General features: G+C 37.6%; 1 protein-coding gene across 2 annotated transcripts in view; it reads left to right on the forward strand.

Moving 5' to 3' along the window:
• The window catches only part of Bub1 (BUB1 mitotic checkpoint serine/threonine kinase), a 42,713-nt gene that overhangs the window by 9,663 nt on the left and 13,302 nt on the right, over positions 1 to 19,748 (forward strand). For both annotated transcript variants that reach the window (XM_042695524.1, XM_042695525.1), the window contains exons 5-16: positions 198 to 241; positions 1,459 to 1,559; positions 2,634 to 2,686; positions 2,781 to 2,956; positions 4,281 to 4,432; positions 7,036 to 7,265; positions 8,419 to 8,477; positions 13,416 to 13,544; positions 13,636 to 13,746; positions 14,403 to 14,499; positions 15,470 to 15,551; positions 17,261 to 17,435. In XM_042695524.1, coding sequence (XP_042551458.1) covers positions 198 to 241; positions 1,459 to 1,559; positions 2,634 to 2,686; positions 2,781 to 2,956; positions 4,281 to 4,432; positions 7,036 to 7,265; positions 8,419 to 8,477; positions 13,416 to 13,544; positions 13,636 to 13,746; positions 14,403 to 14,499; positions 15,470 to 15,551; positions 17,261 to 17,435 — 1,409 coding nt within the window. The remainder of the gene's footprint in view (positions 1 to 197; positions 242 to 1,458; positions 1,560 to 2,633; positions 2,687 to 2,780; positions 2,957 to 4,280; positions 4,433 to 7,035; positions 7,266 to 8,418; positions 8,478 to 13,415; positions 13,545 to 13,635; positions 13,747 to 14,402; positions 14,500 to 15,469; positions 15,552 to 17,260; positions 17,436 to 19,748) is intronic.

Consider the following 19,748-nt stretch of genomic DNA (forward strand, 5'->3'; position numbering starts at 1 on the left):
GACATTTTCTACTAGGTATTTCAGATATGAAGATACACTCTGAATTTTATTCCTTAATTTTGAAGCAACTCAAATTCCATTTTATGTTCTTTTTCATCCTCAGTGTTCACAGGCTTATATTTAGTTTGTTTGAATATATGTATGTGTTCAACTTTAAATTTATAATCTACATTGACATCTTTTCTACCATCATTTAGGTTCTTTCAGGCTCGCCTTACTGAAACACGTTTGCCAGCTCAAGGTAAATAATCCTTTCTAAAAGATCTAGATTGTTAATAATTGAGTCTCTTAATTTTCACTGATTTTTTTCTTTGTCTTGAAAAAACAAAAATATATATCTACTATTTAATGAAAACCATACTCTACTGTCTTGGGTCATGGGGATAGCACTGTAATAATAATAAAGCCTATAAATAGCCCTAGGACCAAGACTTCTGTCTTACATATCTTAGCACTTTAATAGAGCAAACTTAGAAGGAAAGCTTGATGTTTTCATTCTGTTGCAACAAGTGAGACAGGGAGGTATTTAAAAGATGTTGTCAGAGCCGGGCCCTGGTGGCTCATGCCTGTAATCCTAGCTATTCAGGAGGCTGAGATCTGTGGATCATGGTTCAAAGCCATCCCAGGCAGGAAAGTCTGTGAGACACTTATCTCCAATAAACCACTAGAAAACCAGAAGTGGTGCGGTGGCTCATGCGGTAGAGCACTTGGCCTTGAGCTGATGAGTGCAGGGACAGCACCCAAGTCCAGAGTTCAAGCCCCAGGACTGACCAAAATAAATAGATAGATAGATACATACATACATACATACATAAAAGATATTGTCAGGTATGGTAGATTACTCCTGTAATCCCAATGATTTCAACACTTGAATGGCCAAAGCAGGAAACTGAAGTTTGAGCAACATAGGGATACTGTTTCAAAAAGTAAAAAGTTTCCAAAATAGATTCTAGACTCTGTTCTAAATTACGTCTATGTGTATCTATCTATCTATTCAGGAAATATGATCCCATTTTTTCCTATAGAAAAAAAATTATGTGTGTTGGGGAAAGGAAGATGATATGTTTGGTGTGTGTTTGTACTGGGGCTTGAACTCAGGGCACTGTTTCTGAGCTTTTTTGCTCAAGACTAGCACTCTATCACTTGAGCCACAGCCCCACTTCTACCTTTTTGGTGATTAATTGAAGATAAAAGTCTCAGGGACTTTCCTTCAACCTGCGATCATTAGATCTCAGCTTCCTAGGTATGAGCCATTGGCACTCAGCAACGTTTTATGTTTCTTTCCTATACTTTTTTGGGTGTTTTTAATTGATAGGAAAATTGTTTGTATAATATTTGGATTTAAAAAATGTTTTAATTCCATTTTCTGAGAAAAATGTGAGTGCATGGAATGAATGAGCAAGGGAATGTATTATACAGTATTTTAATATTTTTTCCTTACTTTGTCTCATCTCATAGCTGGCACCTCAGAACCTCTGCAAAATGCCCAGATTTTAAACCAAGCAATAGCATCAAAATCAAATCCAGAAAAAAACCCAGCCTATGTTTCTAAGAGTCAGGTAATAAAGACATTTTTAAGTTGTATGAAAACTAGGAATGTACTAAACAGACCATCTTGACTACTTTCTATATCCCCTTGGGCTTCTCTTTTCTTTGACCTTGACTCCTGTCACTCAACCTTCATGCAGCTTCCTTGGCCTATTGTCATCTACTCCTGGTCAACTCATATTAGCAGTCATCAGACCCAAGGATCCCCACCACACAACTCCTGTCCTCACTTCCTTATCTGTCAGTGGCCTTCTCTCTCTCTTCCAGTTTCTTTCACTGGCCAAAGAAATCCCTATTTTGAGTCGCTTCTAACTGGAAGTTACTGAGCCTTGCTGAAAAAAATAAAAAGTCTTGGTGCCCATAACCTCAACCAGGACTCTCCTTCCAGTGTCCCAGCTCACTCATTATGTCTTGTGTATCTGTTAGGTTTCCCAGTTCACCCTTTAAGGCCTAATTATAGAGATTTAAACATCTTTTCACTCTTCTCTAGACTTCTTTTTGCTCTTCTCAAACTTGGGACCTATCTTCCTTTAACTTTATTCTTATGCACTGGAAAAAATACTATTTCTTCAGAAGCATCAAATGATACCTTTTCATCTGCCATCAGCACCAACCAATAAGTGTAACTTTGTCTTTCTCTGCCATGTATGATTTTTATTCCCATGGAGCTTTTTGCCCTACCAAGAATTCCCCTGCCCTGTGCCTAGCCATTGTGCTTCCCCTGTAGCTGGGATAATACTGCATGCTACCCTACCTACCCATTACTTGAGATGGAGTCTTTCAAACCTTGAGGTTTTTTGGTCTCTATCTCCAAGTGTACAAGGATTTATTGAGGATTAACATAATTGCTCAGTTTTATGTGTTTTGTTCTTGGTGAGTTTTTCATTAGGAAAAGTTATGATAGTGTTGCAAACTAAAGCTTCAGCTGTTAATCATAATATGAGCACATGTATAAATCTATTTGAGTCCAGGCTCTTCCACTGAAACATTTTCATATTGATTTGGGATGAAGTTGACTTTGTTTTCTTTTTGTTGCTGTTGTTGTTTTTAGTAAAGGTCACTTATGTTTGTTTTCTGTCTCTTAGAGTTCTGAGGTCTCTGGAGCAATATCTTCAGCTGGTAACAAAGAGCCAAATATGCAAGTATAATCATTGCTCTATTACTTAGTTTCCTTTCAGAGTGTAAATTTCCAGTATCGTAAATGTTGTCTTTTTCCCTTGTTGGGAACAAAGGGTACTCATGATTTCTAAATCAGAATGCTCTACACACTCATCTTCGGCAGCCAGCGCTGATGTGCAGCAGGTCGTTATGTACTGCAAGGAGAAGCTTATTCGTGGAGACACAGAATTTTCCTTTGAGGAGCTGAGAGCCCAGAAATATAATCAACGAAGGAAGCATGAACAATGGGGTACTTGTATCTCATATTTTGAGTTATTTGTATGTCATTTAAAATAGTAATTGCATTTTTGATCAAATAATTGACAATGCTGACATATTGCAGAAAATGTGTGTAGCTTATCTGTAAGAGGCTTGGAAATCTTTGCTAAACATGAACATGGCAGCCATGCTTGTATGCTAACTCAGTCCTTGTCTTCACAGCATTGCTCATGTAGAGAGAACACTGCACAAGAATCTATGTCATAAAGGTTTTTCAGTGTGATCTGTGTGGATTTGTACTTGTGTACAGCAATTCGAAATTTGCTGACCCACTTACTTATACTATGACAGGATTAGATTGGAAATGAAAGTTCAGAAGAGATTTTCCAAGTTCTTTACCTACTTTAAACAAATGAAACAAAAGGAGTTCTCTGATCAATGTGCCATATTATTTATGGCTATAGAGAGGGCTAAATTTAGTTCCTCACTAATGTATACCTTAATAGAGTTGGCTCTTATAACAACATAGACCCTAGGAAAATGAATCTTCCACTCAAGATTCTCTACTACGTAGATGAGACTATAACTATTTTGTGAGAATATTATTTATGTTTGATCAACAACCAAGACAAGGATCAATTCCTACTTCATACAGGACTGGACCCATTTTGAGCTGTGCATAGATAGGTGTAAGTCTCCAGTCAGGCTGTGGTATGGCCAAGTAAGCTAATCACAGTGTGCTCCATGCACTTTAATGTACTTCACAAAAGTACTTGGAGAGTTCTTTGTATTATTATTATCTTAAAGTAGTTATACAAAGAGTTTTCAGTTCAACATGTTGCTTGAAGTTTGTCTTTGAAAAACTGAAATGAAAAATCATTTTCAAAGTCATGATTGCTTATAAAAAGTATTGAGTATTATACTGGGCTAATAGCAAATAATATTGTTGATCACCATGTCAATTCCTTACAATTCATATATGCCCTGAATATAATAGTAACCATGGTGGTAATAGATAAAGGTTATAACTAAACGGTAAATACATGGGCTGGGAAGGTGTGGCTCAGTGGTTGAATACTTGCTTTGTATGAATGAGGCCCTGGATTCTATTCCTCAGCACCACATAAGCAGAAAAACCTGGAAGTGGCACTGTGATTCAAAGTGGTAGAGCGCTCTCCTTGAGCTGAAGAGCTGAGGGACAGCGCCCAGGCCCAGAGTTCAGGCCCCACGACTGACCAAACTTAATAAATATGAGCATGACAATGCCATCCTAAAATGGGACCTTTTACTCATTTTATATATATTCCTCTGAGGACCTGGATTTAAGCTTTGTAAACAAACTGTCTTTTCTAAAGTAAATGAAGACAAACATTATATGAAGAGCAAGGAGGCTAGTGCTTTTGAAGAACAGTTATTAAAAAAGAAAATGGATGAGCTTCACAAAAAATTGCACCAAGTCGGGGAGCCATCCTACCAGGACCCCTCTGCTTTTCCAGAAAGGTCTGAGGTATGTCCCTGCTCTTTTCCAGTGAGGACTGTAACCCACCCGGTGGTGTTTGCAATTATTGAGTATTAATTTAAAGTTCATAATATTTGCTTAATCTTTTACATAATGAGTTCCTGTCCATGAAAAAGAATACTGTGATAATCATATGCCTTATTTGAGAATATTTTGAAATTATTTTTAATATATAGCCAGGTGCTGGTGGCTCACGTCTATAAACCTAGATACTCAGGAGTTTGAAATCTAAGGATCACAGTTTGAAGCCAGCCCAGGTAGGAAAGTCCATGAGACTCTTATCTCCAATTAACCACCAAAAAAAGCCAGAAGTAGAGCTGTGACTCAAATGGTAGAGCAGTAGCATTGAGCACAAAAGGTAAAGGGACAGTACCCATCCCCTGAAATCAAGCCCCAGGACCCACCAAAAAAAAAAAAAAAATATATATATATATATATATATATATATACATATATATATGTATATGTACATATATATATGTATATATATATATGATTTATTTTAAATCTAATAAAAATGTATGCTATAGGTATATTTATTTAAGCCTGTATCTTTTTAGGAAGAACATTTGTTACTGAACATGTATGTATATACATGGATATATACACATATTTATGTATCAGTGGATGTTCTTCACTGATACTGCTGTGGTTTGTGTTTTGCTGTGACATTTCAGCTTAAAGAAGACTTATTTTCTGCTTTTTTGAACCTAGCACATCTTGTAGGCCTTTCACTTGCATAGCAATCCAACTCATATTATAGTACAGTCTTCTGTCACTCCTTACAGGACACATATGTCCTATAGCAGCTGTTACAAAGCATGTTGCAGTGAGCATTCTTGTACATATGATACTTTTAGTCCATAGTATCCATTACACCCTCTTTTGTAGTCTACTAGTCTAGAGTCTTCTTGAACAATTCTCCAGATACCAACCTCCCATCTCCTTTTCAGGTGGAACATGAAGATAAATAGCTGTATCTACCTACAATAGTGGTTTTTAAGGGTGTGTTTTTTTTCTCAACAGAAATACTTAATGCATTCTAGAGGCCAGGGAACCCCTAGACTAGTCCAGCAGCTATTTAGGTGTTAACATTTCTCTGAGGTCTGCTTGGGAGTAGATTATAAATCATATGCTTAATCTCCTGTCCTAAGCCAAAAGCTTTATGGAATTTGTCTATACAGTGGTATAGAGATATATTGTCCAAATGGGTTGACCAGTGTAGGCAAAAACCTTATCAAAATTCTCACATGCCAAATCTATATTTGAAGAATCCATTTCTAAAATATATCCTTATTTTTGTCAATAGAGCTTTTTTTATTATTTTATACTGTATATTTCCTATAGCTTTCTTGTTTATATTTGATATCTGGTACAGTACATCTCTTGTTTTTTCTTCTTAAAATATTTACTCAGATTGAATACTGGTAGATCACCTATAATAGATCATCTATAATCCAAAAATCTGAAATCTGAAAAACTCTAAATCTGAAACTTTGAGCATCATACATAGCCAGCTAGTACTGAAGTTTAGAATTTCAGAGTATTTTGGGACTTCAGATGTTTGAATCAGGGGTGTTCAACTAGTAAGTCTAAGCAAATATTCTAAAACTGAAAAATTCTGAAATACTTTGAGTTCAAAATATTTCAGATAAGGGATTGTATTATGATTCTTTATCTTTATGATTCTGTTAGGTGAGAAAGTAGTATAAGTTATTTTAAGTTACCCTTTTTGATGACTAGGAAGGATGAACTTCTTATATTTTGTCCATATTTCTGTGAAACAACATTTTTACCCTAGATATTTGATGTTTGTTTTTGTTTTGTGGGGTTTGAATTCAGGACCTGGACAGTGTCCCTGAGCCTCTTAGTGCTCAAGGCTAGCTCTCTAACACTTGAGCCACAGCACTACTTCCAGTTTTTGAGTGGTTAATTGGAGATAAGAGATTAAGGACTTTTCTGCCTGGGCTGTCTTCCAACTATGATCCTCAAATCTCAGCCTCCTGAGTAGCTAAGATTACAGGTGTGAGCCACCAGCACCCAGCTGTTTTGTTTTTGGGTTTTTTTTCTGATTTTTTTTTTAACAAGAATACTTTGAATTAACCCTCTGTCTTTAACTTTGTAACATTGCCTAGGATCTGTGTACATATAGTAGAGAAGCAAAGATTTTTAAGTATAGAGCTTTTTACCCTTCCCATAAATAGCCTATTTATTGAACAGAAAATGGCTGCCAAGAGTATTTGAGCAGGACACAATTGTGAGCATTTGATAACATTGATTCGTTGGTCAGTTTCTCAAATTAAGTAGAGAGAGGGAAGATAGTTTTAAAATACTGATATATTATAAACGGTGTTTATTTTCTTGTGGTTAGAAATTTGAGCTGTGGGTTGTGTCCATGCTCAGAAGCTACAAATTCTTTGTAGCTTCTTCATTTTTTTGTAGCAGGCTTCATTTTAAAATAGCTGAAGTGGTAAGGTATGCTTCAAAGGGAAAGAAATCTATACACTATGCTTCAGAAAGCTCTAGTGCCTGATTAGTAACATCCTGGGTTTTTTTGTTTGCTTTGTTTTGTTTTTTGCTTGACATGATAGGTCATTCCAGCATGTATGGGGCCAAGTGTAGACTTCCAGCGGGAAGTGAGAGCTCCAAATCTTCCAGCCATCAGTCATCAGTCCTTAAAGAACTCAGAGAACCCTAAAGAGCCACTACCTGTTGTCCCTCTTGCAGCAAATACTATTACTGCTACTTTGGTGTCCCCAGCCATCAGCCAGAGTGTAGCTCCTCCTGTTCCTTTAAAGGCCCAGTCAATGACAGACTCCAGGTAAGCCCGAGGTAGTCCTGAAGGTATGAGTTATTTAAATGGCATTTGTCAGTCTCTTTTCATGATCCACAATGTCAAGAACAGTATTTGAAAATGAAGGATTCTTACTTTTTTTAAATAGTTTTGGGAGCAAGTATGTTGTTTAAAAACACCCCAAATCCGTCACACTTATTTTATGACATGCTTCTTTAGAAAAGTTGTTTCATTTCACCCTTTTCTCTTGAATTATAATTTTCCATTTTCTGAATCCTAAATCACTTACATTTGAAAAATATACAGCTGCAAACTGAACTTACTTTTAACTGAGGACCTGCAAATGCTATTACTATCCAGATAGTTACTTGCCATGTTTTCTCAGTCCTTCTGTCCTCCCACTGGAAACAACTTGGTATCATTGTCCATGACTATATGCCAAGATTTACCCTCACATTGCTCTGAAGGCCTTTTCCTCAGTTTTGCAGAATTTTTCTACATTGCAGAAATTGAAAGTTCATATCAGTTGTTTGTTTTACATTTATATCTTCAGTCATGCAGAAGTCTTTTAACTGGTGATTTGATAAGAATGTGTAAAATTCAAATTTCTTAAGATGTTTTAGTTAACATTTTAAGGTTCCTTTATGGGAATTCTAGAAGTATTAGATGAGATCCATTGCCCCAAGTATACTTTTCAAACAAGCTCTGGTTTGCATACATTTTGCTTTCTTCTTTGGTAGCTGTTATTTTTAATCCGGACATTATTTTGTGACTGTAGGCTCATCACTGAAACACCAGAGCTTCCCCTGTTTCAGGTGCCTGGAACTGGATGTTACATTTAACCTATACTATAAATGAATGCATTTAAATTAGAGAAGATGTTACGCTATCCTGACACATAAAGAGATGGTTATTATGGTGCTAAAATTCAGAATCAGTAATTTACACAAGTATCAGTACATGGATTTATTTGTAAGACTTTCTTTAACTGAAAGGAAAAATATCTGAAAGGAAAAAAAAATAACATTGACTTATAACATGGACCTAGAGTTCTATCTGTGTTTTAACCACGGGCTTATAATTGTTGCCTAATTTCTTTTACTATTATGTCTTGAGAATTAGGCAAAAGGTATATATGTAGTTTTATTCTTCAGCATATCTCAAGAACTTTCTTTTCCAGATGTATGAATCAGACTACTCATGAGTTCAAGCCACAGATTGGGACTGAAATGAAAGAAGGTGTGTTTCATTATAACAACTTCATCCTGACTTGTTTGGGCAGATTTCTCTTGGTGTTACTCATTGTCTGTGTTGTAGCTGTGCTTTTGGAAACTTCAGACAGACCTTACTAAACCTAAGTTTAGCAAGCTTGTTATTAGAGAGCAGAGCCCCAGACCATTTCAAATCAAAGTAGAAATCCACTTCTTCATAGATCAGAATCCTTTGAAAACCTAATTTATTGGGGCCGGGAAAGTGGCTCATTGGTAGAGTGCTTGCCTTGCATGCATGAGGCCCTGGGTTTGATTCCTCAGCACCACATAAACAGAAAATGCCAGAAGTGGTGCTTGGCTCAAGTGGTACAGTGCTAGCCTTGAGCTGAAGAGCTGAGGGACAGCATCCAGGCTCAGAGTTCAGTCCCCATGACCAACAAAAACAAACAAACACACATACAAACAGAAACCTAATTTATGAAAACTTCTATTAGCAGCATCTTAATGTAAAATGCTTGTCATCTTTAGTGTGTTAGTTGGGAAAAGTAATGCAGTGTTTAATACTATATAATCCTATTTGCTACTCTACTGGAGGCATTTGCATAGCTGATTGATGATAAGTTGTATACATTAATAGGTCTCATTTGGATATTTGGACATTTGAACTTTTCCTCCATATGAAGGTAGCATGATTATCCACTGACCATTTGTGGAAACGGGCTCCTTGAAACAGCTGACCATTACACCAAATAGCTGAGACTTGTTGATTGCACCAAGATATGTTGCCTGTTCTCCAGAAAACAGGCATTATACTGAGAGGTAGCTCTGAACAGAACAATGAAAGTCTCCCAGGACAGGAAGTACAATGATCCCTCACCTATTGTGGGAATTACATTCCAGAGACCCCTGCAATAGGTGACAATACATGAAGTAGCAGCATAATATTTATTTTATGATTTATATATTTTAAGGCCTTATAAACCCTACTCTCCTATAAACCTTTCCCACTTTCTTATTAACGTTTCCCACACTCTTATAAATAATTCATATACTCTTTTTTTTGGGTCTGGTCATGGGGCCTGAACTCTGGGCCTGGGCACTGTCCCTCAGCTCTTCAGCTCAAGGCTAGCGTCTACCACTTGAGCCACAGCACTACTTCCGGCTTTTTTTCTTTTTGCTTATGTGGTGCTGAGGAATTGAACCCAGGGCCTCGGGCATGCAAGGCATGCGCTCTACCACTGAGCCACCTTCCCAGTCCAATTCATATACTCTTAAACACTTAGTACAGTCTTTAACTTATGAAATTTTAACAACATACAAAATTATATATGAGTACTGTCAGTGAAGTATACTACAACTTGAACAATGAAGATCATGAATTATGTAGTTGTGCAGTGCTGATGGCGGTGAAGGTGATGCCAATGAGATGAATACTGCAAAGACAAGAAGAGCATTACAGCTCTGCTGAAGGTACCACTTCATCAGGTGGTGCGGTATTTTCACCCTGGGCCGTAACTTCTATTTCTGTTAAAGTCATAGGCGAAACTTTTTGTCTGAGTGATGAACATTGTTATGGAGAGTTGCTGGCACTTCTTTTTCTTCTGAGTGAGCTTTTTTTTTATTTTCATTGTGAAAATACCATACAGAGGGATTACAATTACACGGGCAAAGTAATGAGTACATTTCTTATCAAGCATTGTTGCTCCCTTCTTTGTTTGCCTCCTCCTTTGTTTCCCCTTCCCATCCCTTCTCATCACCATCCCCCTCACTCACCCCCTCCAGAGCCAAAGTTGTAAAGTTCATTTTTGACATAACATCTTGCACATCTCATTGTTGCAGTGGGTCTACCTGTATCTCTGTTTAAACAATTTGTTTTTCCCTTTCCCTCCACAAATTATACCAACATCAAATACAATGAAAACAGGGGTTATACTGTGGGGGAGGGACATACAAATCAACAAAGAAATATCTCATAAACATGTTAGAAACAATAGCAAGCAAGAAAAAACATTTCTGTCATTAGCTGACATGCCACTCTCAATTGTATTTACGAAGTGCAACAAATGAAGCATATGGAGATCCCACTCTTCAGCCACTTGCTGAAGTTCTTGGCCATCCCATCCATAGTTGCAAGACGATCAAGTATTAGGTCAACCTTCTCTTCTCCAAGCTTTAGTTCATCTTGTTCCTCATCCTCTTCGCTTGCTGACTTTGTCCTCTCCATCAGATCTTCATCTGTCAATGGTTCTGAGTGGATATTGATCAGGTCATTCATGTCATATCTTTTAAACCATCTCCTCCTAGTAGTTTTGCCAGCTTCACAGCCTTTGCTACGGCAGAGTGATGGACTTCATCGGGAGAATTCCTTATAATCATGGACCACTTCTGGTCATGAATTTTTCCAGCTGGCATTTACTGTTTCACTCTTCATCTCCTTTATGACCTTCTGAATATTTAGGAGCCATGATACAAATAAGCCTTTAACAAGAAGTCTTCACCTGCATCCACACCTTCAATTAAGTTTTACAGGGCATTTCACGTGTAGAACACCTTAAAAGTGGACGTAATACCTTGATCCACAAGGTGAATGAGCTGTGTAGTATTTGGTAGCAAAAACTCTTATCTGGATACCATTATATGACATTGCCCACGGTCAGAAGCACTTTGTTTTTCTCTGGTAGATAAAGATTAACCTCCATGATAAATCACTGGTGGAACCAATCAGCTGTGAGAGTTTCATGATCCAGGCCTTGGAGTTGTGCATCCAATACACAGGCAACACATTCTTATTCTTCTTTTATAGGACCCTTGGGTTTTGAGACTTAAAATAAATGCATTCCCACATGTAATCAGAGTTACTCAATCTTTTGGGGCCTTTAAATTAGGGGCTTTGACTTCATCCTTCATAATAAAAGTGTGAGATGGCATTTGTTTCCAAAATGAGCCTGTCCCATCCATGTAAGAACGTGTTTAGGAGCTTCAAAGGTGTCTCAGTGGTAACGCCTCACATTCATGAGGCCTTGAATTCAATTCCTCAGCACCACATAAACAGAAAAGGCCCAAAGTGACACTGTGGCTCAAGTGGTAGACAGCTAGCTTTGAGCTGAAGAGCTGAGGGACAGTGTCTGGGCCCAGAATTCCAGCCCCATGACTGACCAAAAATAAAAGAAACCTTGTTCAGGCTTATAGCCCCTTTCCTGGATGATGGATTTGAACATTTTCACATATACCTGGCTCCAGCTTTATCTACAGAAGCAGCTTCTCCATGCAGAGAAATGCTCTTGAGTCTAAAGCATCTTTGAAATTTGTCAAACCAACCCTTGCTGGCACTGACTGGGGTTGATCTGATGGTAGAAACACTTGACAGTCCTGCTTCTACATCGTCATCCTCCTCACCATCGTGAACATCCATGCTTTCTGCAAAACGATCATAAAGTTTCTTGGCCTTTGTCCAGATGGTGTTGGTATCCAGTGAGATCTTCTTGCTGTAGTCATTTATCCAGAAGGCCAATGCAGACTCCACCCTCATAAAGCCCTTATTGCAGGAAGTGACCACCCACTTTGCAATCTTGTTAAAAATCATTGTTGCTGCAAAACTGATGTTCTTCTTGTCTTTATATAGCCAGCAGTAGATTTGTTGATCCCGTAATGGCGGCCTACAGCGGCATAGCTTTTTCCTTCCTTTAACGTGTTAAGAAGTTCCACCTTTCCTTTGATGGTAATCATCTTTCTCTAGCACTTGGGTTGGCTCCCAGAAGCAAAGACACAGAATGTTTAGGTGGCATCATGGGGCTTGAAATAAATTCAAACTTCTATGAAAATTTCACACCATGGCAGAGCAACACTTTGTGTAGTAATCAATTTGTTGATGTGAAGTGGACAGGGAGAGATGCTTAATGTATCGACACAATGTGGGAGACCAAACAGACCAATGCTACAGTCACTGAGCCAATCAGCATCCAGTGCTGTGGTTGTTCACCTTCCATTTCATCAGCCAGTAGTGTGCCTTGTACAATCTCACACTGGCAAACTTGCACACACGGTAATGGCTTACTGCATTTCCATTATGTACAATAGTTTTCATCCACTGATGAAATACATACTGTATTTTATTTCAATTTATTATTATCTTAATGTTTTAATTAACATTTATAGTGTTATATGGTTTAAAATATTTGCACAAAAATAATTAAAATAACTTATGTAAATACCTATATACTGCAAAATCCTACAATATGGTGAAAACTCTATCAAATTAGATAAATATTTTTTTTAACCTGTAATACAGTGAAGCCACAATAAGTGAACCCCGATATAGTAAGGGACACTATATTAATTCTGAGGTTGGATTTCTGAGAAGGTAATAATGAATGACTAGAGATAGGAGTTATCCACATAGCTAAATTGACAAGTCTGTTTTAGGCAGAAGGAGTAGCAAGCACAGAGCCCTCAGGAATGCCTCTGGTATGTTCTAAGTTCAGTAAAGACACTTCTCACCTATAGGGTGAGCAGGGGAAGGAAGAAGCAGTTGCATATGACCTAAGCAAACAGGTTGGGCTGATCAGAGCTTTTTACACCGTTGTCTGACTCCATCTGAGTGAGATGGAAGCAAATCTTAAGAGTTACAGTGTTAAGAGTAAAGATTTAGAGCATAACTATAAGCAGGTAGTTTTATGATACAGGAAAGCTGAGGATGCTATTTATGACAAAACTGCTAAGTGGGTCATTCACAGAACAGATGGCTCATCCCTGAGCCTTCATTTTGCTTTCTGTAAAAGGATATTCCTCATCATACCAACTGCATAGTACTATTACAAAGATAAGTACCAAGTATATGAAAACAATAAATAATTTTAGTTATTATTGACTGTGGTAAGCTTGTTGATTGTACTGAGTTCCTCAATGTGCCTTGCATTGTATTCTGATTGAGCTACTGACAGTACATTTTGATTCATTCCTTTGCCAGCATGTGAAATACAGAAGGTAGCTAGTGTAAGTTCATTTCACACAACTCCGAACACCTCACTAGGAATGGTTCAAGCAACACCATCCAAAGTGCAGCCGTCACCCACTGTGCATACCAAGGAAGCATTAGGTAAAGTATATAATTTTGTGTGTGACCCCTATAACAAATTAAGGAAAGCTCTTTTGTAACCTCTTGACAAGTATTCTTTTTGTTCTTTAAGGTTTCATCATGAACATATTTCAGGCTCCTACAATTCCTGACGTTTTTGATGACAAAGATGAATGGACATCACTAGATCAAAATGAAGATGAATTTGAAGCCCAGTTTCAAAGTAACAATTGGTTTAAAACTTACTAAGTACATAGCATCATGGGGGCTACCAAAGGTGTTATCAGGGATTATATAAGAGGATAGGGAACACATGAAATAAAAATATGACAATTTGATAAGGTGACAGTGTGAGTGATAGATTTTTTTTTAAAATATAGCAGTGCTGAAGAAGGACAAAATCCCCATAGTTAGAAATGGTCAGAAAGAGATGTGACTTGAACTGGTTGTGGTAGAGAAATGGCCAAGTGGAATGTTGGAGCCCATGCTAGGAGCTAGAGGTCACAATACTTATTTGCAAGATCTAGTTAGATTTAGGAGGGCTAGAAATACAAGCTGATAGTTTATTTCATAAAGGAAATGAAAAACAAAACCACTGGGAGCTTTTATTGAATAATTCAATGTCAGTAGCAGTGCTGCAGGAAAATGACCAATACTTTTATTTATGTACGAAAGGAATTTATGACCCAGTGACCATAGTTAAGTCACTTCATTTCACTACAAAGTGACTTCCTGCACTAATTAGTATTATTAAAACTGATACCAGTTCTTTTTATGTAAGTTGTTTCTTCTTATTTATAGTTAATGTCTAATGTAAAGGATAGTGATTTTTCCTCCCCTAGGAAAATAATGAAATGCTATTTTTTTATTCTCTTGCAGAAAATGCAACGTCTTCTGGAACTTGGGGGATCAATAAGATTATGTCTTTGTCATCTGCTATCCCTATTTTTGAAGATGGAAACCAAGAAAATTATGGGTAAGGAAATATCTAATTAAAATAATATTGGGGAGAATGCATGTTGTCACAGTGCCACAGGATCTATGGAGGTGCCTGCAGGACTCAAGGTGATAGACAGTTTGGGAAGAACACAGCTTGCTGACCAGATGGTCTAGGTTCCAGTCCTAGCTCTGCCACTGACAACCTATTTGACCCTGTAACCAGGAGCTAATTACCAAAGTTCTACCTATCTGCAGTTCTGTGTAGACGATCCAAGACAGCAGACCTGCCACAGCAAAAGGATAGTTGTGAAGGAAATTAGAGTCTGGTTACAGCTTGAGAGAGGGCTCAGTTGGTGGATTCTCTTGATTCAAAACTATTTTCGATGTAGATGAGGAACAGGTATTTATACAGGCCCAATTTATATTTGCAGGAGGATAAGTGGTAAAGGAAGTAGCTTTTGATGAGTAATGTTGCTTAAAGAATACGTTCGGCAGGGGACTAATGTTGGAGAGCCACATCAGACTCTAGAGAGGGGTGGCTCTGAAAGCCTCACTATTCATAGCTTAAACCATGGAACAAGAGATGTCAGTGTGAATTACCAGTATCCTGATAGGGAAAAACTTCATTGAAGCAGAAAGAAGACACGATCAGCGTCCAGAGCAATATTTCAGAGGTAGGCCAGAAACAGGAAGTAAGAAATAACTGACATTTTATAAATAAAATCCTTCACATTTCACTTTTCATACTCCTTATTCTTCTTTTGCCCCCAAAACTTGGAACTGAATTTGACAGAAATTGTATTTTCCACCCCTTTTGAGTAATTCTAGATCAATAATGTTTATAGGTGATTCAGTTTGCATTGTTTTGTAGAATGGTAGTAAAAATAAGAATACCTAAAACTATTAACTCACGTGTAAGTGGAAAATCTTCTGACATTCACTTTTAAGTGTAGCATCTATTTTATCAATAGATTTTAGGATTCTGAATTTTTCAAATCTCTCCTTAGATTACCACAGCCTAAAAATAAGCCTCCAGGATCCAGGACCTTCGGGGAACGCTCTGTTAGCAGATTTCCTTCAAAACAAAATGTAAGCAAATCTCTGGTTTATTTTGAAATGGATCTTTACAACTCTTTTCATTTTAGGAATTGATTAGTTCTCCAAATGGTCTGAGGTATGTCCAACTGTATTGGAAAATATAGTGTTCTATGAAGAATGTGTTTCTTTCAAAGCATTATTCAACAACTTTTTGAGTACCTGTAATATGTCAGATACCGGGATAGAAAAATATTGAAGTTGATATGATTCTTACTCTTAAGAAATCACTAGTACCTGCTGCAGGTAGGGCCCATGCATGTATGCTAACCATGGGAAACAAGAATCTTTTTTTAATATAACTATGGCCCCATGACCGAAAAAAAAAAAAGTTCTTTAAAGATTCTTAGTTTAATGGTAACCCTTCAGTAAACACCTTAAAAATAACCACTCGAGCCACAGCACCACTTCTGGGTTTTTCTGCTTCTGTGGTGCTGAGGAATAGAACCCAGGGCCTCAAGGCAAGCACTACCACGGAGCCACCTTCCCAGCCCCTCTTTAAAGAACTTTAAGAGAATTTGTGTAACTTCAAGCAGTTCACTAGACTCACAAATTTTATATGTTATATAATCATAAACTTGGTGATTATAAATTACTTTGCTGGTGATTTCCTGAGTTCTTCAGCTCAAGGCTAGCACTCTCCCATGTGAGCTACAATGCCACTTCCAGTTTTCTGGTGGTTTATTAGGGATAAGAGTCTCAAGGACATTCCTACCCAGGCTGGCTTTGAACGTCATCCTCAGATCTCAGCCTGCTGAGTAGCTAGGATTACTGGAGTGAGCCCCTGGTGCCCGGCTCAAAGAATAAATATTGAATAAACAGTATAATTTATAAAGGACCTATGAATTCTTTCCTGATGTCTTTCCAGGAGTGTAATTCTCTTTTCAAGTTTGGGCAAGATGTAGTAACTTGCTTCTAACAAATAGAGTAGGGAAAGAAAAAAATAATTCATAATGAAGAAACCTCACAGATACCTTCTCAAGTGATTTGCTTAACTCATCAGTAATAAATTATATTGAAATGTATGAAAAGGGTACTTCGCAGTCTTCCTCAAAATCTGTAAATCTAGTCTAACCATGAAAAATTAAATAAGCCTAAATTAGAGGGGCATCCTACACAGTTGCTGGCCAGTCTCCCAAAGTGTCAGTGCAAAAAAAAGTAAGAATGACCCATAAATAGCCATGTGGAGGGGAGACTAGCAGGCAGGACAGCTAAATGCAGCATACTGTGAAATCCTAATAAGGTCTTAAGTTAGTTTATTGTTTACCTTTGGAATGTACCAGGTTCTAGGAGAGGTTAAAGAATTCTTACTGAAGAGAAGAACTGTGTACTACTGTATTTGTATCTCTTCAATAAAACTAGACTTTTTTTCAAACTTAAAAATGTAAAAGCAAAAACAAAAATGTGCTTTGCTCTTCTGAGAAGTGCTAAAGGTAAAAATTAAGATTTGATTTTCTTAATTCCTCTTTAATAAACATTTTTCAGCTTTGTTTTAGTTTCTTTGACATGAGGTCTTACTATGTTGTCCAGGCTGGTCTTGAACTCCTGAGCTCCAATGATCCTCCTGCTTTAGGCTCCTGAGTAGCAGGCACTACAAGTCTATGTCACCTGCACCTGGCTTCATCTTAACATGTTAATGAGTTAAAATGTCATAGACAAAACAGGGAAAGTATTGCTGTTTTTCAGTTCATCCTCTGTTGTAGGAAATGCCTCACACTGAAGAGTTTTTAGATGATTCAACCATCTGGGGTACTCGCTGCAACAAAACCCTTGCACCCAGTCCTAAGAGCACCAGAGATTTTACACCTGCTGCCCAACTTGTATCTACACCGTTCCATAAGCTTCCAGCAGACTCAGAGCACATGCTAGAAGATAAAGGTGTGTATCACACTGTTTTAATGTCTGTCTTTTATGAACTTCAGTTTATTTAGTATTAAGCTTTTCTACTTAAAAATTCTATAAAAGTTTGAAAATTAAAATTAAGTATAAAATTTGTCAGTTGTCTTTTTCCGCTTTGGTAGACTTCATAAAGTCTGTGTATTTTCAGAACTTAATGAACAGGTAGAAAGAGAAAAATATCAAGCAAAATGTAGTTGTACATGCCGATAATCCTAGCATTCAAGAAATTGGCAAGAAGATCAAAGCTAGCCTGAGCTATGTAGCAAGACCCTTTGTCAATAGAAAGAAAAAATTATAGAAGTGTTTAAAGGCAAATAGACAAACGCAAAGTAATGTGTCTAAATTTTATTATTTTGGACCAAGTATACTATACAGAGAAAGTCATTTTTAGAGAGTAATAAAGTCATATTTTTAAAGAGTAACCAGACTTATAGCTTTTAATTCCACCCCACCCAGATATAAAACCTCTTATATAAAAAAATCTTTATACTTATGAATTAAGCCTTAAAATTATTACATTGAGCACAGTTAATTATTAGCTATTAATTAGCCAACTATAAAATATATTCTGTCAGCTGAGTACAGCGGCTCACACCTGTAAGCCTCGATATTTCAGAGGCTGAGATTAGGAGTATTGCTGTTTAAGCCTAGCCTGGACAAAAAGTTTGAAAGACTTCCATCTCAACCAATTAAAAGCTAAGCACAATGACCAGTGCCTGCCATCACAGCAAAATGGGAATGTAAAAAGGAGGATCACAGTTGAGGCCAGCACCAGCAAAATGTGAGACCGTATTATCAAAACAGCAAAAGAAAAAGGGCTAGGTTTATAACTCAAATAGTAGTGACCAAAGAATTTCACTTGTCAGATGCAAGCATACTTTGGTGGAGTTAAGAAACTGTAGACAAAAGTTTTGACTAAGGAATCAGCTCTTTTCTAAGATTACTAATCTAGTGTGTTCATTTATATTTTTCTTTGGGGGGGGGGTGTCAATATTTACAGTTCTTTAAATCTGAAGAAGGGAATTTAGTTGAAACATGGGCTATTGCTAAATGCTATCACAAGCTTGCTACTTGAATTTTAAAAAATAAAATAAAAGCTTCCCATTCAGGAAACTATAATCAGTGAAGAGTCTTTCAAAACGTCAACTGACTGTTCTTAATTTGCCCCTCTGGCTCTATAAACAGAAGCTAATGTTTTAACATTGAGAAGTCAAGTACCTTTTCAGTGAGAGACTGACTAATAAGATTTACTGCAGTCTAATGCTTGGTTACATAGAGTATTAGCATTACTTGGTAGAAGTCTAATATGTCTATCCTGCCTACTACAGATAAGAATACATAGTTTTAGGTTAAAGGCAGCCATGATAAGTAATAACCACATTTAAACCATCTTAATCAACTAAAAGTTGATTCAGTAAAGTTTGTTAAGCTGAAGGACATAGAAATCCCTATGCTCGGAAAGCACTGTTACTGTTCATGTCCTCTTTGGATTCTGAAACTGGTGTGCCTGCCTTTCCCACCCATCATCCCCCATGCCTGCTAGGGACCTCTTGGTAAGTCAGCCTGTCCACAGTGGCCTGCCACTCTCTGGACTCTTGTCTTAAGGATCATAGGGACTATTTACAGAGAGTCAAAATGCTCACATATATTAGTAATAGCTATTTGTGTGTATGTGTGTGTACTGGTCCTAGGGCTTGGCCTCGGGGCTTGGTCTCTGTCCCTGAGCTTTTTTCCTAAAGGTTAGTTCTCTACACTTGAGCTATGGCTCTATTTCTCTCTTTTTGGTAGTTAACTAGAGGTGAGCATCCTATGAGCTTTCCTCCTAGGGCTGGCTTCAAACCAGAATCTTCGTATCTCAGCCTCCTGAGTGGCTAGGATTACAGGCATGAGCCACCAGTGCCTAGACTACCAATTGATTTTTTTTCTTATTAATACAGTATTTATTTGTCTTTCCTCTGTCAAACCCTGAGCCAACCACTTTCCCCAGACTTCCTGAGGAGTTACAGGAAAAGGAACATACAGGGCAAACAAGACATGGGAGCAATAAGTATGGAAGGTAGAGACTGCTCCTTCACATGGTGAAGATGATGAGAAAGGCCACATGGGATCCAAGAGGGCAAAGCCCAGAATGGCATAGGAGAAGAGCTGCTGCTTCAGATGATTCCTGGTATAACCAATGATGAGGCTCCGAAACACTGCCAATCTCACACATACACAGAAATTCCTATTACTAGTATGTGTGAGCATTTTGACTCTCTGTATATAATCCCTATGATCCTTAAGACAAAAAAG

This window comes from Dipodomys spectabilis, unplaced genomic scaffold, assembly GCF_019054845.1.
Source record: "Dipodomys spectabilis isolate Male_0828 unplaced genomic scaffold, ASM1905484v1 ptg000187l, whole genome shotgun sequence".
Taxonomy (NCBI): Eukaryota; Metazoa; Chordata; class Mammalia; order Rodentia; family Heteromyidae; genus Dipodomys; species Dipodomys spectabilis.